This window comes from Somniosus microcephalus, chromosome 6 (assembly GCF_052327205.1).
Source record: "Somniosus microcephalus isolate GS21.2 chromosome 6, FLI_Smic_1.0, whole genome shotgun sequence".
NCBI classification, from domain to species: Eukaryota; Metazoa; Chordata; class Chondrichthyes; order Squaliformes; family Somniosidae; genus Somniosus; species Somniosus microcephalus.
In genome coordinates, this window is record NC_140992.1 from 207818051 (window position 1) to 207841199 (window position 23149).

A 23149-nucleotide genomic window follows, 5' to 3' on the forward strand; every position below is an offset into this window, starting at 1 on the left:
GGGTCAAATGCTGTAAGTTTCTATGATTTTATGATCTCAAGGCCAATTTCTGCAACAATCAACCAAATTCTGCAGCAAGAGAACGTAGATTCTGTGGCATATTACTAAGTGGTCTACACGTATGTATGCCATTAATGCCATTAATGCAAGAATGACAATTTTTAAACCTTATAAAGCAGCACAGAATCAAAGAATGGCTCTTAAATTATGAACTTACAGTACCTAATGAGGCGGTAAGACGACAGAAGACTGAATAAAAGACAGCAGCAGCCAACAGAACGGGAAACAGAACCTGGAACAGCCAGCATAGCCAGCAGCAACCAGCCAGTTACCAGAAGGGGAGGACTCAAGGTTCACTGTAAAAGCCACCTATTTCTCTCGTTCCCAATTCGCATGTCTCTTCTGCTCCTGCCAGTCCTCCTGCTTCTAATTCTATGGGAGGACAGAAATTCTGCAGTAGTGAACACATTTTGTGACAATTTCTAGTTATGAAATTGTGGAGCTTTGAGGATGCTTTGTGTAAACACTGGGAATTCTTTGTGTAACACTGTGTTCCCTAACCAACAGTGGATAAGTAACCTCTCTTGAAACCCCTATAGCAATTGTGTTGTAACCACCATAAAAATTGCACAAGAGAAATCAAGACTCACTGACTCAAAGATCTTGCCTGCCTCCTTCCCAGAAAGGAGCACAAAGCTAGAGTTCAACACAGCTTTTGTGGAAACTCATGTAAAGTGACTGCAAGTAAAAACCTACACCACAGCATACTAAAACTGGTGTGATGTGCAGCTCATCCAAAAAATAAATGAAATCAAAAGGTTTTGCCACTTCCAAGGTGCTAGCCATGGCTCATTGGAACACTCTGCCATCTGAGTCAGAAGGTTGTGAGTTCAAGTCCTACTCCAGACATTTGACCAAATAATGTAGGCTGGTACCTCAGTGCAGTAATGTCAGAGGTATTGTCTTTCAGATGAGATGTTAAACTGAAGCCCTGTCTTCCCTCTCAAGGGGGTGTAAAAGATCCCATGGCACTATTTAGAGGAGTACGGCTGTCCTCCCTGATGCCCTGGCCTACATTTCTCTCTCAACCAACATCACTAAAACAGATTACAGGAAACTTTGGTTTATCCGGAGGTTAAAAGTCCGGAAAGCTCTATCTACCGGCAAAATTCAGGAGCCGTTTCCTATAAGTATTTTTATTTCTCGTTGCTTTTTTTTCCCCCCCAGTCAGGCTCTGCAAGGTCTGTAGCTAAGCAACAGCTTCAGCTAGAGACGCTTTTAAGCTGCAGCCGACTGTTTTGAAGCTGTAGGGTTTGTTGATTCACACGGAGCTGAAAATCGCCATATGTTTCAACATGTCTGGCAGTTTTGATCTAACAGCAACAGCTCGGTCCCGTCGGTGCCGGATATCACAAAGTTTCCTGTATCTGGTCATTATCTCATTGCTGTTTGTGGGACCTTGCTGTGCACAAATTGGATGCCATGTTACAACATTACAACAGCGACTACACTTCAAAAGTACTTTATTGGCTATAAAGTGCTTTGGGATGTCCCGAGGTCGTGAAAGGCCCTATATAAATGCAAATTCTTTCTCTCATACCAGCCACTCGTAGTCTCTGAAACTATCAATCAATTTAAAACTTTCTTCCCCACGCTGCTAATGTATTTTAACTGTAACCTTTGCAGAGCACTCCTACTGCAACCTTGCGGAACTGCTACATGTCCCATGCTAGCCAACTGCACAGCCAAATGAGGTTACGAGTCAATTGCCATCTTATACCATAAATGGACACTTTTACGATGCAATTTCCTGCTCACCAAGAGATAAGAGTCACAAAAAAGGGAAGGCAAAGACAGCACCAAAAAACCACAAAATCTTCCACTCTCAAAAACTCTAAAGCCTGCACATCTGCCAATGCACTTTATTATGGTTATGTTAATGTATTACAAGCCAAATGTATGTTGAATGTTTAAATGTCTTAATCTAAATGTACACTCTCGGGAGCCGCAAGCCTACATTTCATTGTACTGCACTTGTGCACTAACAATGACAATAAAAGTTGATTTGATTGGATTTGATTTCAAACGTCAGTTTCGACAACACATAATAGTTCACAATAAACAGGAATTCAAATCGAAAGAAACCTGGACTTCAAGATCCCAATACAACTACAATTCCTGATTGGTGGGCAGGTATCGCCTAGTAGAGATTTGGTCAAAAATGCAATTAAAGCCCATTTATTTATGAATTTCTAGCATCAACCATTAAATGAAACTTACAATCTTACAAAGCGCATTACATACAGGAAAAAAACTCTCAAGGCATTTAAAGTGGAGAAAACCTGTGTGCATCATACAGGAGAGAAAAAGCAAAAAATAGCAAAGACTGGGGGGGGGGGGGGGGGGGGGGGGAGAGTGGGAGGTGCGGGGAAGTGGGAGAGACTGAAGACATGATTGAAGAGAAAGGATTTCAAGAGGTTCCTAAAAGTGAGTAGAGAAGTGACAAGATGGAGGGCCCTAGGGAGGGAGTTCCAGGGCAGGGACGTGGTGACTAAAAATATGGCTGCCAGTGGGGTAGTGGAGGTTGCAGGATCACTGAGTAACCAAATGTCACAGGAGCAGAGGATGCATGCAAGGACATATGGCTGGAGCAGATCCATAAAGAAGGGTGGGTGGAGCCCATGAAGAGGTGTGAAAATGAGAACAAGGATCGCAAAGTTAATTCGCTGGGGCACAGGGAGTTAGTGTTAGCAGTCAACTTCCTTCCTCCTCTGGTTCATAACAACACGTTTCGAGTAAGCACGAGACACTTCGTAGTGTAGTATATGGAACAGACTTTATTGATACACTGTACAGGCGATCAGCCTAACTGTACATAGAGTGGCTTTCCCGTTTCTGTATCTTTCAAGCCCTCCAAAGAACTGCTGAAAACCATGCTCCTTTATACACTACTAGCTGAAGTGCCCGGCGGTGCCGAGGCTTTTTCGAGGGCATGTTGTTGTTGGAAGAGAGAGCGACTGGAGGGCGGGGGGGGGGGGGGAAGGGAGGGCGGGGGGAAGGGAGGGGGCCCCCCCCCAGGGTCGCGCCCCCCCCACCCCGAGGTGAAGACCGCCGATTGCGGCTGTGCGAGACGGCCAGCGGGCCCGGTTGCCAGGGTAACCGTTGACGCTCAGCAAGCCCCGCCCCCCGGCCGAGCCAGAGAGAGACGCCGCGTCTCAGCTCCTGCTGCGCGCGCACCCTTTAGTAAGATAGCGGCGCAGGCCCGCCCCTCCAGCCTTCGAGTGGAGCCGGGAGGTGCCTAGCTCGGGCGTGGGTGCGGAGGAGAAGCCGAGGCTTCGAGGCCTACCTGGAAAAACGGGGAAAGGTAGGAAAATTAATGAGATTAGATAAGTTAATTCGTTTCTAAATCATTTTTTTTTTAAACAATGTGTGTTTTAAAAGCAACGTTTTTTTTAAAGACGCAGAAAGCGGGAAAAAGAAAGGAAAAATTTGGAATCAAGATGGCGGCGACTCACCTCGGTTCAGAACGATAAGGCCCGGCCACACACGCACCGATTGGCCCGGCGGCACACGCCAGCAACCCGGCGTACGATTGGTCGAGCTCGAGGTCACTCTGTCGCTAATGAGCGGATAATGAGATGCTAATGAGCGGAATGTTGAAGGTTTTTGGGATACCGCGGGCGCGATTTTAGCCCGGCCGAAACGTTAATATGCTTAAAACCGTCTCGGAAGCGTAAGCTTTCTTTGGAGGTAACACGCGCGTAGGTACGCCCTGTAACTTTCGAGCGCATAGCCCACCAGACGCACAGGCGATGACAGACAGATAGAATGACAGACAGAATGACAGACAGAAGTACCGATTTATATTATATATATATATATATATATTTTGACTACATCAAAAGAAAATGTCAAGACTGCATGACGTATCTATTCTCAAATCCTTTGAAGCTAGTCTATTCATGTAAACATTTGTAGTTGTTTATCCCAAAGTTACTTTCCCTCAACAAGACTTCCTGACGTAACTGTCCTTAAACCATTTGAATAGGCTTTATAAACTATCTTTCTATACTATCGCTAATACCTCTATTTTATCACCCTAGCCTCTAAATGCCCACTTTAATCACCCATGCCTGACGCCATTACTGTCATGTATTTCTTTGCACAAGCACTTTACACATCAGAAGACAGGCAATGCTTTCCCCTCATGATACTTTAATACCATCCTGTTCATATTGGAAAACCTGTTGCTCCATGAGAAAGTTGTTCGATTATTAGCCCTCAACTCCCCAAAATGTCCAACATATATCTCTCCAGGATGTCCAACATAGTGGAGCTCGGAAAGCACACAGGCAATAGGAGTACTGTATCCGATGAGAGTGTAATTCGTGGAGGGTTGGGAAAATGGTTAGGAGTGCGCAGGATAAGTCAATCTTCAAGGGGAAAGGCACAAGCTACGATAGGAATGTTGAAGGCACAGTCCACAGGCCAAATCTGGTTTACCTGGCCTATCAACCCACACCAGTTCCTTACTACTTTGTGCGCAAAGCTTATTCCAAATTCTGTTCAGCTTCAGCACGAGAAAAATCTGCTCTCTGATTGGTGCCAATTAGGGAGCTATACTTTTGTCCCAATCAGGAATCAACCTTTACCTCTCTCCAAGTCTGGGAAATTTAAAAAGCTGAAGCTTACAAGTCTTCAAACTTTTGGGGAACAGGAAGATAGGGGCAATATGGATAGGAAAATGTAGAAGGGTGACTGAAGAGCCATTAATTCTTTTTGTGCACGGGGAATCAGGAATTTTTGTATATGGGGGCATTGATTGTGTAAGCGTGGTGCTCTCTCACTTTTTGGAATATGGGGATCCCTTTTTGTCCATTGCCATCTCTTTTTGTGTGTACTGGATCTTGCTTTTGCATATGGCTGGATCTCATATTGTGTGTATTGGGGGAATTGGCAACTCAATGGGGGTCGTGACCCCCCCGCAATCATCTGAGGTTGGCCAACATGGCTTTGGAGAAATGCCTTCATTTTGCTCCCAGGAACCTCTTAACTCTCTGAAGTTCGTTCGTTCTTTGTAGCTTTCCAGAGGTAAAATATCTCAGATGAACTACCAAAAATTTAAATTTAAATACTGAACTGACTGATATGCCATAATAATAAAATGTAGTGCAATAGAAGGTAGCCAGATTACATTTTTTGTACTAGAGGTAATTTTATTGGCCCTTCTTCATAACCTTTCTCACCAAATTTGATGGATTTCCCCCCCCCCCTTCTTCCATTTGAGACACTACGGAAGAGGAAGAAGTTGTTGTATATGGTGCCTTTCACAACCTCAGGATGTCCCAAAGTGCTTCATAGCCAATGAAGTATTTGAAATGCAGGGAAACGTGTCCATAGCAAAGTCCCACAAACAACAATAAGGTGACTAGATAATCTTTTTTTATTGATGTTGGTTGAGGGAAAATTTGGCAAGGACACCAGGAGAACTTCACTGCTCTTCTGCATACTGCACCTAGGATATTAGATATTTTGTGTCTGGCTTCTCCCACAGTGATATAAAGAATGGGGAGGATTCATTCACCAGAAAATAAGATCTGAGCATCAATAAAGGTGAAAATTCCTTCACAACTACCACTGCTCAACACATTCATGACCACAAGAATAGAACTTAATGGCAGTGTAGGGAATCACAAATTATCAGCTGCTAAATTACTTCTAACCAGGAGATTTTAAGGATAGTAGATACAGAGGAACTTGTGACATCAGTAAACCAATGTTCATTTATCCTGTGCGTCCTCTCTTTTAGGTCACCATGCATCACACTCCATGCTGTTCATGAGCTGGTTGCTGAGAGGCTCCTGAAATGATCAGAGTGCTCAGTTCTCTATTCTCCACCCCCCCCCCCCCCCCCCCCCCCGTAACATACCAGGAAATAGTCACAACCAGTGAATCACCTCCCCTTGTTTGCACAGCATAGCAATTTCCCCAATTTCAGAAACATGAGAAATCACACACTACAGTGTGATACCATTACCCGATAGATATTTTCCTATTAAAAATATATAATTAAATTTGACAATCATATGATTATAGTCCTGTTTTTAAAAAATGTTAACATTTCTTAAAAGGGCCACTGGGCTGGAATCTGTTTAGTGAGAACTCTCAAACCAGTCAGTTTTTCCTCCCAGAAGCATAATGCTTTAATTTTTCAAATGTTTCACCTCTTAGCCTGCTCAAGAACTCTTAAAAGCCAGAACAGCTGCAGTTCAACTGCTCAGCAATTTTAGCTGGCGAGCAGCTGGAAGGATCCCGATCTATGCTGAGTTGGTTGGTTTGAGGCAGTAGGAGCTCCACAAATGGCTTCAGCCCTCCTAGGTCAGCAGAGGGAAAATCAACCAAGGCTTTCACTCGATCACCATGCAGCTACCCCTACTGAAAGTACACATAGGTGGAGAAGATCATGTTCTGCTGCAATGGCCTCCTTGGTCAGAGTCACCAAATTCACTTTCAAGGCTCGTACATGAATAGCGGTCCCTTGGGTATGTTACTGGACGACACCTGGCAACCATGGAAACTCTACCCCAGATAATTTGAGTCGTCGAGGAGAGATAATCGAGAAGAAAAGCAGATGAATTTTGAGAAGTGGACAGTCCTGAAATACACATGACCATTTGGTTCTGAAGCTAACACCATTACTACAAGATCATTGTCTTCTATACATATTTTAAGTTTTGTTACAACTGGTATCCATTCTGTCAAGATAGAACTGCTGCCGACACTGCAAATTGCTGTTTGATATTATGTTTCCTTTTCATAGTTAATGCTTTTACAATGTTTACAAATGGGTAATTTTTTTAAAAATGTCAAATGTTTTTGTCTTATAATACTTGAAGCGCCTTGGGATGTTTTACTACGTTAAAGGTGCTATATAAATGCAAGTTGTTGTTGTAATGGTTTCTATGGATGACAAAAAATTCTACCGCGAACAGCTGAGTATGGAAAGTATTAACTGACAAAGCTAATAGAGTAGGAATTTTATCTACTGGCCTGGTGTTTCCTCCGCATTCGCACCCAGATACACAAATAACCTAGTCGCAAACCAATTACGTGGCTTAAAAGATCATGGAATTTTGGGCACAAGTGAGATATGCGTGTAACTACAATACACCCATGTTGCCTCGGTCTTTTACGCCCGTCCATCAAAGCTTCCATCTAAACAAATCTCAGTCCACAAAACTGGCCCCGCCCCTAATACGGGTATCCTCCAACTGCGCTTGTTTGGGGAGTGGTCTCAACATTGTGCCCAGATTTTCACGCACGGTAAGAAACAAATTTTTTGCCTTTTAATTGCAATTTTTGAGCGTTTTTTATAAAATTGAAAAGCTTCCAACTGCATGTTCTTATAAATGCTATGATTGATGATGATGGTATAAATGATGGTTGAATGAGTTGAAACTTTTAATTTTAAGACTCAGAAATATACTGGTGTGGTTGCCAACACTGATTTATGCCTATTTACACTCATTTTAAGTTTGAGCATATTCTAATGAGATTGGGAGAATGCATGGGTGTAACTTCACATCGCCAAAATGGGCACAGTTTTGGGTTGCACCCAAGGCGGAAACTCCAGGGTGTTGCAGGTAAACTAGTTAATTATTTTAGGTTGGTCGACAATTGGATTCTTAAAAAAAAAAATATATCAAAACACTGCATGCCTGCAAAGTCTCCCCACCTGCCACAAAAAACCTAGTATAGTATACCTATAGCAGTTTATTCAAGATCAAGGTTTAGTTTAGTGCAAAATGAATGGCCCAGTCTAATTAGCAATAAACAGCTAACACACAGCAACCATACAAACAAGCACTTGCAAGTTAGCTGAACTGGAAGGAATTGTGCTGGTACAATGGTATTAAATTGGCACAGGGTGTACACATCCTAAGGTTTATGTTTTGCACATTGTAGGTGCAAATTATATTCACAAAATTGGGGCAATCTATTAAATTCAGTGCGACATTCAAGACAAGCAAAACCCACATGGACTTACAGCAAGAACATGCTGCAATTTCCTGCAAAGGCCACACACGTGCAAAACTGCAAAAAGTAATGCTTACTGGGGAGGAGGAAAGACAAACTGAGGAAAAAGAGCTGTTCATTTATTAAAAGTTGTGAAGTGCTAGCCTGAAGACCTCATTGGTACACACCCAGGTATCACTAAGACATTTCAACAAAAATGTTTGTTGGAAGCCTATAACTTGGTCGTCATCTGCCTGAGCAAAAGATGAAATAACAAATGGTTACCAAGTTTGATTTCATATTCCTGTATTTTACAAATACTAACATGTTTATGATTTTGTCTTCTGTAAGCACCAAAATATATTTTGAAAGTAGTATTAACAATAATCTAAAGCAGAAACAAATAAGGAAGTGTAAAACCCTCACATGACCAGTTTGACTATACTAAACATTATGGTTTCTAAGGTCTAGCTGACCCCAAAATCTGACCGGAGATTCAGTACATTTTCAGACAATATATCCACACTAAACTGGCACAAATGATTCAAAGATGAGATACTACATGCACAAAATAAAAAACTAGCATGGAAGTCAAGAATGAATTGCCCCTGCTGTACTTGGCCAATTCTCTCATTCTGCACCCGGACTATGTGCCAGCTTCCCCAATTGCAGCTGCTTCAATTAACAAAGAAAGTTAACTAATTTGCCTGTGGAGGTAAACAAGCACAAGGCAAAATTAGAATAAAATTTCAGGTGTGTGGCTGACCTACCACAAACATCAAGTCAAAGTGGGGTAACTTCATTCAATCTATGCAAATACACAACAGAGTGCAAGAAAAGAGAAATTTACTGATGCAGGTGCATAGATTTTTAAAAGGAGGTAATGCACATAGAAAACATAAAAAGGCAAAAGGAATTCTGTGGTTTTTTTTTTTACATAGGTGCATTGAATATAAAAGCAAGGAAGTGATATTAAATTTGTACAAGACATAGTTAAGCCATAGTTGGATTATCGTGTGCAGTTCTGGGCATCCCGTTATAGGAAGGACATTAGTGCCATGGAAAGAGTAGTGAAGATTCACAAGAATGATTCCAGGAATGAGAGGTCATAGTTATGAAGAAAGGCTCGAAAAGTTGGGGCTTGTTTTACAACTAGAAATGGATAAGAGGATCTAACAGGTTTCATACGATTTCTATGGTTATGAAATGTTTGAGAGTAAACAGTGAAAGATTGTATCTACAGGTCAGGAATTCAATAACAAGTACAGGAAACTTTGGTTTATCCGGAGGTTGTATGTCCGGAAACCTCGATCTACCGGCAGAAATCAGGAGCCGTTTTGTTAGGCTTTTTTTCTTCTCGTGGCTTTGTTTTCAACAGTCGGGCTCTGGAAAGTCTCTCTGAAGCTGTTGCTAAGCTAGAGACACTTCCAAGGTACGGGCCGACTGTTTACAAGCTGTTGCTAAGCAACAGTGTTTGTTGTCAGATACGGAGATGAAAACCTCCGTATGCTTCAACATTAACTTTGTATGTCTGGCAGTTTTGATAAATCGGCAACAGCTCGATCCCGTCGTTGCCGGATATAACAAAGTTTCCTGTATTATCATTACAATAAGGAGGGAAGGAAGTTAGAACTTTTTTCATACAGTGGATTATTAAGCGTGAATGCTTTAGCATGAACGCTTTACCATGAACATCTATTGAGACGGAGGCTGGAACGTCATTAAAAGGTAGAATTGAGTAAGTATTTGAAAAGGAAGAATGTAAAAGGATAGAGGGAAAGGGCAGGGAAAAAAGGATATGGGTAGATTGCGCCAGTTGAAAGGCACAGGCATCAATCACTCAGAATGGCTGCTGTTCTAGTGTTTATGATTATGTGCGTGCAGAGTTCAAATGACAGCATCTGGCCTCAGAAGACCATGGCATAAAACCTGACATTACTTCACGTAAAATGTAAAAATATACCAAAATGAAAAGAAATTCTCATTACAAAAGTGACCCAAAAAGAAACTGCTCAAACTGTATAGTTTACTTTTTATTTTACTCGAGGAAATGGCGAACATCAAACTATTTCAGAAACAACCCACCAACTCAGTCCATTTCCATTGGATTCTTCGAGGTGACTTAGAGCTACAATAACCAGATCATAAAATATACAATGATGGATATAGGGATCAAACACTTTATTGGCAATGTGCCAATAATCATACATGTAACTGTTAGCTGACCTTGAGTGACATAGCAATTACATAAAGATATAATTGAACACAAAATTTTAATGACAAGTAAACAATTTCTATGTACTATTAAAAAAAATTATGTTGAGCAGAATTTACCTACATCAAACCAGAACACTGCTCACAATGCAACTCCTTGGTTAATCAGATGTTGCAGATTGTACAGCTGAAGTACTGAACATTTATTTGATATCAAATTACATTTTGCTACAGTCTTGTACCTAGACTCTTAAATTATTCATTTACCATCAAAAAATATAGACAGATAAATAGAAGAAAACAAATAGCTAACTCTGGTTAGGGAAGATGGCAGTATCTTCTAACTCGCTCTTAGTTTACGCTGAATCATTCTATTCATGCTATTGCACTGAAAATAGCCACGACCACCTATTCCTCAAATCCACACACTCACACACCTACTGACTACTTTCTTCTTCCCCTCCCCTTAGATCTACACCATGCAATACTCACTTGCGAAGACAGGCTTCCTCAGATGTAAAGCATTCTCTGCTTTGTTCCTCTGTTACTCCAGCTACAACATTTTCCTTTTACTCTTCCCCTCTTTCCTTCCTACAGGTTCGATTCCCTCTCCTGGGATATTAGATTGGGTCATTTCTGATTCAGTGGCAGGTACTTGTTCTGATCTATTAAGTGACAGGCTCCGGTGAAAGTTAAATTTATCTGTCTATCCTTTCTTACTTTACCCAGTTGGATTCATTTGTGATTTTTTTTTTTTTCAGTTCAGTCCTTTCTGGGACCTTATTTCCAATTACAGTGGAGTGTTCTTCCCCAGTTTGATACAGTTATGTTTGATGCACATTTCACTGTATGTCATCCCACAGTTCATTATTAAGCCTTTTGTAAGGTACACTCTTCTACGCAGTCCTTTTTACTGTGCTTCTCATTAATTTTTGAAAATAGACAGCAAGCAGACAACTGTTCAAAGGCCTCTGCCAAGGGCACAACATGAATGGAACAGAGGAATGCACCAGACCACGAAAAACCTTTGTATTCCATCTCACTGGTCCCAGTATAAATGACTTCAGGAGCAGCATCTTGTTCTTCTCCCCAACTCCCAATACTCAAAAAAGAGAACCTGCCAAGTGGGGATTCTGGCAAAAGCAGTTCTACCACTTCATGACATATTGTATTAAGTACAGGTCCATTATAGTACTCATGGCTACCAATCCTTTTACACATACAGAAAGTCAGCAACTCCTTTAGAGTTACTCAATTTTTTCAAAACACCTCCATATCCAATTATGGTGCATAACTGAAGTAAATTTTATACACACCATTTCTGTCCCTTCTAAACACCACATTTTCTTGCTTGTGCAGGAATATGTAGCATCTGTTACATGAATAAGGGCTGTAACACGAGTAGCGATCTTATACTGGATTTTTGATAGATTATTGAAATTTGTTGGTGCACTAAATGCTAATCTACAGAATGTCACATTTCACTAAGTTCTGTTTCCCCAAAGTGAGAAAGAGAAAGCAGAGAGTTCCAGAATGGCAGTGGCTTGAAGCAGGCTGCCCACCAGCAACCAAGAACTCAAAAAAAAAGTTTTCAAATTCTCTTAAGATTATTGCAATGATGACTTACTAACAATTAGCAATAGTGAATTTCCATTAGTTATTCATTGAATTTAACCCAAAGGTTGGATTATGCTTTCCTATCTTCCTGTTGTTTCTGGACATTTTCAGAAAAGTTGTTTGAATTTCTTAGTGCATCTGTACATGTGAACGCAAACTTTTTTAAAAAATGGTTTAGATACTATTCTCTTTGCATAACAGGAAATTGATATAAATATCAGACTAAACATTGCAGTATCATTGAAACCAATGTGAGTTAAAGATTTGAATAAAATTCAAGACCATGAACAGAAACTCTCTTACCTGAAGTTGTCCTACTACCATACTCAGGATACAACTATCTGGGGTGGGTTGGTGGTCTTGTGCAGTTATGCTGTGTTGTATTTTTCGAAATGGAAGGCCCTGTGTTTAAATAAAGAGAAACCTATTGAGAAGAGCAACTCCAATTTTACTGGCTGAGAAAACTTCATGGTTCACTGTACACCAGGAACACTTCAGCCCAGAATTTGCAGTCAGTGGCGAAGCAAAGGCAATCACTGTTGACCTTAAAGAAAGCTGCCTACAAAGATCTAGCGATCTCTGTGGCATCAATTTTAGCTCTCCCAACCTTAGTTTGAATCTGGGGTGAAATCAAGCTAATCAACAGATCCAGCAACAGTGATGTCATCAAGCTGGCTAAGCAGCCAATCACACTGTAGAATTCTCACAGAGAGCAAACCAGGAAGTAAAATACATAGATTATAATTTATGTTTAATAAATTTTAGTGAGCGAAGATTGGGACATACACATAGGATTAAGCTGGAAGCTGAAATATCAAACTTTAAAAAAATATTAAAGCAGTTTAATTCATAATCATATTAATGGAAAAATTTGAAATTTCACAAACATAACATTTTTCAGTGCCAGGATGGTTGTTCAGTCAGTAAGTCATTAAAAACCCAGTTTCACCTCTTTCAACAAGGCTTAATGTATTAGAGGGTTTTTAACAGCTATTCCAACGTAAAAGGGGAAGTTTTCATCAGTTCAAGTGATTAGAATTGATTGCCGGCTCTGGGAAGTTCCACAGCGCAACCTGTGGCGGAGTAGGGAGTGACTGACCTCAACTTCAGGATTTCCGCATTTATCTGCACATGCACTAAATCCTGAAGTTATGGTCAGTTTCAGAGGGGTAATGACAGCGAACACTGACAGTTTCTCCGTCATTATCACCTAAGTAACAAAATGTGATTGTGGAGAGTAACAAAATGTGATACTTCAGTGCATGGCTTTAGAAACCAAAAAGATAAAGACCAGCTACACTGTAATAAACTTCTAAAAGAAAAATGCCTTTTCTTTCCTTTTTAAAATATGATGTTCTTCTAAGACATCTCAAGACTTATGCAGACATTTTATATTCATTATTAAACATCTTCCTTTCTTTTCAGTAATAAATTATAGTTGAAGGGCTTCTCTGTAAAGCCAAGAAGAAATACGTATCAAACAAGTGGAATTGAAACTGACATACTCTGCTGATGCACATCAGGCACTGGGGATCTTCACAGACTTGGGCACATTGCTCAAGAGTTCCCCCATTAGCACATCATGTTACCCTCACTTCTATTTGATTGAAATGTATCTCTTCTGAAGTCTACAGAACAGGCCCTCAACTGAGGAAGACGGAAAAGAAAGTTAAGTTAATGTGGACCATATAAGGGGACAAGAATTTGCCCTTATTTCTTTAAAATGTCAGTAATAAATTGCTTCTAAGCAAACAAAACAATCATTTTGTGTAGAATTATTTTTTCAGTTAAAAAAACAAATTCGCTGTTACAAATTTTAGGCACTAGATATTCTCAAGTTCAGCATCATCGGGTATTCTAGTGATGTCAAGCCAGTGACTCCTCCGATCAAGAGTTTAACTATGTCTAGACATAGAATAGCGTAACGGGGGAGGGGGGGGGGCGGGAGTTGCAGTAATGAACTGCCTCATTGTGTAAACTAGACACTGAGCAAACAGAATAATGTTTAGTGCATTTTAATCTATTTCATAATGCTCCTCATGACATAGAAAAACAAAGCATGCCACATTATCCACTAGCGGGCTAAATTCACACTTCTGACTAGCAATTCTCAAACTAGTTGGCACTAAACTTAAGATGCATTCTCACTCTTTGTGCCTGACTTCTATTGCAGATTACTGTAAACTGTCTTGTCAGTTTGTTCCAACTAGACAGGAAGCCAAAGATTTGACCTCTGACCTTCTTCCAACTGCCTTTATTCAGGATTGGCCAGTTAAGCTGCTAGTCAAATCAACTTGGTGTGGGCTGTCCTGGCAGCTAGAACATTTCCTCCACCTCCCTCCCCCTGTGAGGTTTGTATGAATGAAGCCCTTCCAATACTCCTTTTTCTCTCTGGAATGTGTTAAATGAACTCCATTGCCTTAAGTTGATGTGATATGCAAGAAAAATATGCTTCAAGTGGAACTAATTTGAAATTTCAGAAAGTGGATGTAATCCCTTGTGAGCTGAATTAACTTTAATATCAACATCTCAACATAAAGCACCCGAAATTCCTCCTAGGTCAAATAGTCAAAAATTTCGAATCCTGACAGCAACCTATAAATCACTGAATGTAAATGATACTCAGTTACCTTTTACTCTCTGCTCTAAAACTTGCCTGTATGGTGGGCCTACCCTAAAAAAAAAACTTACACAGCTCATTATTCACAGTACAAATTCTATTGTTTGCTCTTCAGGTTTGGAAGCTACTATTGCATATTTAAACAATACAATAGAACCAAACTGCCTGAAGCTCCAAATGCCCAGTAGTTATGCAACTTTGTGATATGTTCTGTTTTCAATTAATTAGACTAAATGATTGCCCTAAAGAACCAGTTTTCCATCTATGAATTCTATTTATATCATTGGGCCATAATGTGCTGTCAAAATAACGGTGAGGCAAATGGCACTTCCCATTATTTATGCAGAAATGCTACAGCAAATTCAGGCGAGGGCAGATGCGAAGTTAAAGACCAAAATCCAGAAGCTGCTGTGCGAGATGCGCCGCAGCATGAGCTTCGTGAATACGGAATCTCGCTGTCTGGCTCATCATTGAAATGCATTGAATAGCGCAAGGTTGCTGTATTTGCGCGGTAGATACAAACTAAACTCGCCACAGAAAGTTAAGTCTTGTCCATTTCACTTTATGTACCCTTTTACCAATGTGGTAAGTGTTAATTACTGCCAAACAACTCCTCTAGCACTGAAAATTAACTATTATAAGTGTTGAGTCTCATTCCTTCAGGTATTAATTGTTGTTGGAGATTTTCAAAATGTCAAATTAATTTTTTTTTTTATTTTTTTAAACTTTTCCTTTATCTCTTTTTTTCTCTCTCTTAATCCAATCTTTCTTTCCTTCTCGTTATTTCTCTTTCGATACCTGATTTGGCATTGAATTCACCCACTCTAAATTACATTTCTTTCTCAGTCCATGCGCTGTTAATTTCACAATCCGTCAATCTGTTTAGTGAGGAAATGCGCAGTTGCTTGGGATTACAGAGACATGGCTCCAGGGTGACCAAGGCTGGGAATTCAACATCCAGGGATATTCAATATTCAGGAAGGACAGGCGAAAAGGAAAAGGAGGTGGGGTAGCATTGCTGGTTAAAGAGGAGATTAACACAAGAGTAAGGAAGGATATTAGCTCTGATGATGTGGAATCTGTATGGGTAGAGCTGAGAAATATCAAAGGGCAGAAAACGTTAGTGGGAGTTGTATACAGACCCCCAAACAGTAATGCTGAGGTTGGGGATGGCATTAAACGGGAAATTAGAGACGCATGCAATAAGGGCACAGCAGTTATCATGGGTGACTTTAATCTACATATAGATTGGGCTAACCAAATTAGTAACAATACTGTGGAGGAGGAATTCTTAGAGTGTATAGGAGATGGTTTCCTGGACCAATATGTCAAGGAACCAACTAGAGATCAGGCCATCTTAGACTGCGTATTATGTAATGAGAAAGGATTGATTAGCAATGTTGTTGTGCGAGGCCCCTTGGGAAGGAGCGATCATAATATTATTGAATTCTTCATTAAGATGGAGAGTGAAGTAGTTAACTCAGAGACTAGGGTCCTGAATTTAAATAAAGGAAACTACGGTGGTATGAGGCGCGAGTTGGCTAGGATGGATTGGGGAACGTTACTTAAAGGGTTGACGGTGGATAGGCAATGGCAAACATTTAAAGATCGCATAGATGAACTACAGAATTTGTTCATCCCTGTCTGGCATCAAAATAAAACAAAAAAGGTGGCGCAACCGTGGCTAATAAGGGAAATTAGGGATAGCATAAGATCCAAGGAGAGGACATATAAATTGGCCAGAAAAAGCAGAAAACTTGAGGATTGGGAGCAGTTTAGGATTCAGCAAAGGAGGACAAAAGGATTAATTAAGAGGGGAAAATAGAATATGAGAGTAAGCTTGCAGGGAACATAAAAACTGACTGTAAAAGCTTCTATAGATATGTGAAGAGAAAAAGATTGGTGAAGTCAAGCATAGGTCCCTTGCAGTCAATCAGGGGAATTTATAATGGGGAACAAAGAAATGGCTGACCAATTAAATACATACTTTGGTTCTGTCTTCACAAAGGAGGACACAAATAACCTCCCAGAGATGTCGGGGGACATAGGGTCTAATGAGAGGGAGGAACTGAATGAAATCAGTATTTGTAGGGAAATGGTGTTAGGGAAATTGAAGGCCGATAAATCCCCAGGGCCTGATAATCTACATCCTAGGGTACTTAAGGAAGTGGTCCTAGGAATAGTAGATGCATTGCTGGTCATCTTCCAAAATTCTAGAGACTCTGGAACAGTTCCCATGGATTAGAGGGTAGCTAATGTAACCCCACTATTTAAAGAAGGTGGTAGAGTGAAAACGGGGAATTACAGACCGGTAAGCCTGACATCGGTAGTGGGGAAATGCTAGAGTCCATTATAAAAGATGTAATAGCAGAGCACTTGGAAAACAGCAACAGGATCGGACAAAGTCAACATGGATTTACAAAAAGGTAAATCGTGCTTGACTAATCTACTGGAATTTTTTGAGGATGTATCTGGTAGAATAGATAAGGGAGAACCAGTGGATGTGGTGTATTTGGACTTTCAGAAGGCTTGATAAGGTCCCGCATAAGAGATTAGCGTGTAAAGATTGGGGGGTAAGGTACTGACTTGGATAGAGAACTAGTTGGCAGACAGGAAGCAAAGAGTTGGAATAAACGGGTCTTTTTCCAAGTGGCAGGCAGTGACTAGTGGGGTACCATAGGGATAGGTGCTAGGACCCCAGCTATTCACAACATATATTAATGATCTAGACGAGGGAACTAGACGTAATATCTCCAAGTTTGCAGATGACACAAACCTGGGTGGGCGTGTGTGCTGTGAGGAGGATGCAGAGAAACTCCAGTATGATTTGGACAGGTTGGGTGATTGGGCAGATGCAGTGCAATGTGGATAAATGCGAGGTTATCCACTTTGGTGGCAAAAACAGGAAGGCAGATTATCTGAACGGCAATAGATTGGGAAAAGGGGAAGTGCAACGAGACCTGGGTGTCCTTGTGCACCAGTCGCTGAAGGTAAGCATGCAGGTGCAGCAGGCGGTTAAGGCGGCAAATGGTATTTTGGCCTTCATAGCAAGAGGATTTGAGTACAGGAACAAGGATGTCTTGCTGCAGTTGTACAGGGCCTTGGTGAGAGCACACCGAGTATTGTGTGCAGTTTTGGTCGCCTTATCTGAGGAAGGATGTTCTTGCCCTGCAGAGAGTGCAGTGAAGATTCACCAGACTGATACCTGGGATGGCAGGAATGACGCATGAGGAGAGATTGGGTCCATTGGGCCGATTGGGCTTATATTCGCTGGAGTTTAGAAGAATGAGGGGGGTTTTGGCTGATCATCCAAATTCAGTACCCTGTCCCTGCTTTCTCCCCATATCCCTTGATCCCTTTAGCCTTAAGAAATATATCCAACTCCTTCTTGAATATATTTAATGAATTGGCCTCTACTGCCTTCTGTGGTAGAGAATTCCACAGGTTCACCACTCTCTGGGTGAAGAAATTCCTCCTTATCTCTGTCCTAAATGGCTTACCCCTTATCCTTAGACTGTGACCCCTGGTTCTGGACTCCCCGACCATCGGGAACATCCTTCCTGCATCTAGTCTGTCTAGTCCTGTTAGAATTTTATAAGTTTCAATGAGATCCCCTCTCATTCTTCTAAACTCCAGTGAGTACAAGCCCAATCGACCCAATCTCTCCTCATACGTCATTCCTGCCATCCCAGGTATCAGCCTGGTGAATCTTCGCTGCACTCCCTCCATGGCAAGAACATCCTTCCTCAGATAAGGCAACCAAAACTGCACACAATACTCAAGGTGTGGTCTCACCAAGGCCCTGTACAACTGCAGCAAGACATCCTTGTTCCTGTACTCAAACCCTCTCACTACGAAAGCGAAAATACCATTTGCCTTCTTAACCGCCTGCTGCACCTGCATGCTTACCTTCAGCGACTGGTGCACAAGGACGCCCAGGTCTCGTTGCACTTCCCCTTCTCCTTCTCCCAATCTATTGCCATTCAGATAATAATCTGCCTTCTTGTTTTTGACACCAAAGTGGATAACCTTGGTACCGCACTTTAGGAAGGATGTGAAGGCCTTCAAGAGGGTGCAGAAAAGATTTACGAGAATGATTCCAGGGATGAGGGACTTCAGTTACGTGGACAGACTGGAGAAGCTGGGGTTGTTCTTAGCGCAGAGAAGATTTGATAGAGGTGTTCAAAATCATGAGGGGTCTGGCCAGAGTAGATAGAGAGAAACTGTTCCCATTGGCAGAAGGGTCGAAAACCAGAGGACACAGATTTAAGGTGATTGGCAAAAGAACCAAAGGTGACATGAGGAAAAACTTTTTTACTCAGCGAGTGGTTAGGATCTGGAATGCACTGCCCGAAAGAGTGGTGGAGGCAGACTCAATTGTGGCTTTCAAAAAGGAGTTGGATAAGTAGCTGAAAGAAAAACATTTGCAGGGCGACAGGGAAAGGGCAGGGGAGTGGAACTAGCGGAGGTGCTCTTGCAGAGAGCCTGCACGGGCTCGACGGGCCGAATAGCCTTCTTCCGTGCTGTAACCATTCTATGATTTAGTTCAACACCAGGAATTGTCTCTACCCATTAGTCATCTGGGAGCTATAAAATATGTTGTGTGAAAAATGCACTCTCTTTACCAGAATTTAGATTAAAATTCAACGGGGAGGGAAAAAAAAGGGTAAAAACTGAAGCTCACCCCCTCATTATTTTCTAAATTGTTATACTACAGCGCATTGTTACATTATCAGTGAATCTCTTCTAATATCAAAGAAGCAACCCAACAATATACCATAAGAAACTAATTAGGTTTTGTTAAGCTTAAACTTTAAATGCTTGGTTTGGCACTGATCAATCTGAAGCAGATAAATTGAGTTTGTCGGTATAGTTTCATTCAAATTCACAGCTGTCCAAATGAGGGTCTGTTCAAACATTATTAATGCTATGAACAGAGTTATTTTTTCAATATACTTACAATTATTTTTTCCACAATAGCAGTTTTACCTTGGAACTGCTGTCCTTCCCAAGAAAGGCATGATGCGTCAATCTGAAACAAAAATACACTCAAGAAATCAAATCTGTTCATTAACTATCTCAGAAGATACTCAGAAAATAACAGTTGCTCTCAGAGAACTAAAACACAACCACTAGAAACTCCCCAAATTAATAGGTCTGGAACAGCTGCTTTCTAAATTCCTGCAAATGTCTGAAAGATTTTTCAGATAGCTTATACTGAGTTAGGAAATTACTGTGGTTTAAGTAGCATGGCGATCTGGCACCAATCAAGCTAGACCCTTTCAGTTATTAGCCATATATGATGGTATTTTAAAATTATACATGGTTACTGAGCTGATGTCAGAATCACCTGCTTGTATCATCAATGGCAGGGACGTGAAAATGTTTCTGGCTCTCCAACCACTGTCAAGTTCAACATTTACCATAATTCACCCCACAGATCAGATATTTCAAATATATAGTTTTTCATGTCTCATTTGGGATGAATCTGCAACATGATTCAGTTTTGCAATATGAATGCACTGAAACCCTAGGTTTGAATCAAAACCTCTGATGGCATTTGCACCCGAGATCTCTCGTATATAGCAAGTGGATAAACTTCCCTGATTATTTTTTGGGATGTTTAAGATTAGGGACATCAGGATTAAGAAAATTAATACTCCACTTGTCACCCAAGGGTCAACGCAGATTAGCCTCAAAGTAATCCAAATAAGGAATAAAGCTTGCTGTACTGTTTGCCAACAATGCACTTTAACCTGAATCTCAAATACAAGTGTCCAGCTGCTGCCCAGTGACATTTTCTATTTACTACACAAGCAAAAAAGCCCTATTTCTCCATAAAAAGTGCAGTCTACTCTTAATTCAAAGTTGCTTAATTCAAATTATCCAAATTAAATTTAGCACTAAATTCCCACTTTACTGTGTTAGTTATGTTGCTTAATTATTCTTGTATGATTCAAAACATTTTTGCAAAAAAAGGACTTGGAATTATCAGGAGTAGATCATATTGTACATTAAAATAGAAGCACAAAAGTACATCTTAAGGAAGGAAATAGGACAGTAACGGAGCATTGTAATTGAAATAAACCTGCTATGGAATGAGGATTGACTAACATAAATTCATCAATTAAAAGAGGTAAACCATGCCAAAAAACCCTCCTATATAGGAATCACGCTTGATCGCACCAAAAGAGTATGGTCAACTTGATCCAGAAACTCGCCGGATCCACAAGGGGAGCAGACGCTCAAACCCTCTGTACGGCAGCACTCGCCCTGGTGTACTCTGCAGCGGAGTACTGCTCTCCGGTATGGCTATCAAGTCTGCATGTCAAATCCGTTGGTGTCCAGCTGAATTCTACGATGAGAATTATCACCGGTATGCTTTTATCGACACCAACACCTTTACTGCCCGTGCTTGCAAACATCGCACCGCCAGAGAGAGATTGGGAAATGCTGGTGTTGAGAGGGACCTGGGTGTCCTTGTACACGAATCACTGAAAATTAACATGCAGGTACAGCAAGCAATTAGGAAAGCAAATGGGATGTTGGCTTTTATTACAAGAGGGTTTGACTATAAGAGTAAAGATGTCTTACTGCAATTATATAGGGCCCTGGTGAGACCACACCTGGAGTATTTTGTACAGTTTTGGTCTCCTTACAAAGGAAGGATATACTTGCCATAGAGGAAGTGCAACGAATGTTCACCAGACTGGTTCCTGGGATGGGGTTTTTTAAAAAAAAAAATTCATTCATGGGGTGTGTGTCTCGCTGGCAAGGCCAGCATTTATTGCCCATCCCTAGTTGCCCTCGAGAAGGTGGTGATGAGAAGTCCTTGTGGTGAGGGTACTCCCACAATACTGTTAGGGAGGGAGTACCAGGATTTTGACCCAGCGACAATGAAGGAACGGCGATATACTTCCAAGTCAGGATGATGTGTGACTTGGTGTTTCCATGCGCTTGCTGCCCATGTCCTTCTAGGTGGTAGAGGCTGCGGGTTTCAGAGGTGCTGCCGAAGAAGCTTTGGCAAGTTGCTGCCATGCATCTTTTAAGATGGTACACACTGCAGCCACGGTGCGCCGGTGATGGAGGGAGTGAATGTTTAAGGTGGTGGATGGGGTGCCAATCAAGCAGGCTGCTTTGTCCTGGATGGTGTCGAGCTTCTTGAGTGTTGTTGGAGCTGCACTCATCCAGGCAAGTGGAGAGTATTCCACCACACTCCTTACTTGTGCCTTGTAGATGGTGGAAAGGCTTTGGGGAGTCAGAAGGTGAGACACACACTGCAGAACACCCAGCCTCTGACCTGCTCTTGTTGCCACAGTATTTATGTGGCTGGTCCAGTTAAGTTTCTGGTCAATGGTGACCCACAGGATGTTGGTGGGGGAATTTGGCGATGGTAATGCCGTTGAATGTCAAGGGGTGGTGGTAGTAAGACTCTCGTTTGTTGGATATAATCATTGCCTGGCACTTGTGTGGCACGAATGTTACCTGCCGCTCATCAGCCCAAGCCTGAATGTCGTCCAGATCTTGTTGCATGCGGGCATGGACTGCTTCATTATCTGAGGAGCTGCAAATGGCACTGAACACTGCAGTCGTCAGCAAACATCCCCATTTCTGACCTTATGTTGGAGGGAAGGTCATTGATGAAGCAGCTGAAGTTGGTTGGGCCGAGGACACTGCCCTGAGGAACTCCTGCAGCGATGTCCTGGGGCTGTGATGATTGACCTCCAACCACCACAACCATCTTGCTTTGTGCTAGGTATGACTCAAGCCAGTGGAGAGTTTCCACCACCGCCCCCCCCCCCCCGATTCCCATTGACTTCAGTTTTACTAGGGCTCCTTGATGCCATATTCAGTCAAATACTGCCTTGATGTCAGGGGCAGTTACTCTCACCTCACCTCTGGAATTCAGCTCCTTTGTCCATGTTTGGACCAATACTGTAAAGATGTCGGGAGCCGAATAGTCCCGACGGAACCCAAACTGGGCATCAGTGAGCAGGTTATTGGCGAGGAAGTGCCACTTGATAGCACTGTCGACGACACTTTGCTGATGATTGAGAGTAGACTGATGGGGCAGTAATTGGCCGGATCAGATTTGTCCTGCTTTTGGTGGACAGGATATATCTGGGCAGTTTCCCACATTGTCGGATAGATGCCAGTGTTGTAGCTGTACTGGAACAGCTTGGCTAGAGGCACGCGCGGCTATTTCTGGAGCACAAGTCTTCAGCACGACAGCCGAGATATTGTCGGGGCCCATAGCCTTTGCTGTATCCAGTGTGCTCAGCCGTTTCTTGATATCACGTGGAGTGAATCGAATTGGCTGAATACTGGCTTCTGTGATGGTGGAGACCTCGGGAGGAGGCCGATATGATCATTCACTCGGCACTTCTGGCTGGAGATGGTTGAAAACGCTTCAGCCTTGTCTTCTGCACTCACGTGCTGGGCTCCACCATCATTGAGGATGGGGATATTCATGGAGCCTCCTCCTCCAGTTAGTTGTTTAATGGTCCACCACCATTCACGACGATGTGGCAGGACTGCAGAGCTTTGATCTGATCCGTTGATTGTGGGATCGCTTAGTCTTGTCTATAGCATGCTGCTTCCGCTTTTTAGCATGCATGTAGTCCTGTGTTGCAGCTTCCCCAGATTGGCACCTCATTTTTAGGTACGCCTGGTGCTGCTCCT

The 23149-nt window shown here is 41.9% G+C and overlaps 1 protein-coding gene across 8 annotated transcripts in view; it reads right to left on the reverse strand.

Moving 5' to 3' along the window:
* nutf2 (nuclear transport factor 2) overlaps positions 1-23149 on the reverse strand; it is a 61384-nt gene that overhangs the window by 20258 nt on the left and 17977 nt on the right. For 6 of the 8 annotated variants that reach the window (XM_085991309.1, XM_085991308.1, XM_085991304.1 and 3 more), the window contains exons 3-4: positions 19428-19499; positions 12151-12249 (exon numbers count right to left, since the gene is read on the reverse strand). In XM_085991309.1, coding sequence (XP_085847435.1) covers positions 12151-12249; positions 19428-19499 — 171 coding nt within the window. Of the gene's footprint in view, positions 1-8114; positions 8271-12150; positions 12250-13352; positions 13495-19427; positions 19500-23149 lie in introns of all 8 variants that reach the window. The other 2 variants (XM_085991310.1, XM_085991307.1) reach the window with 2 other exon arrangements.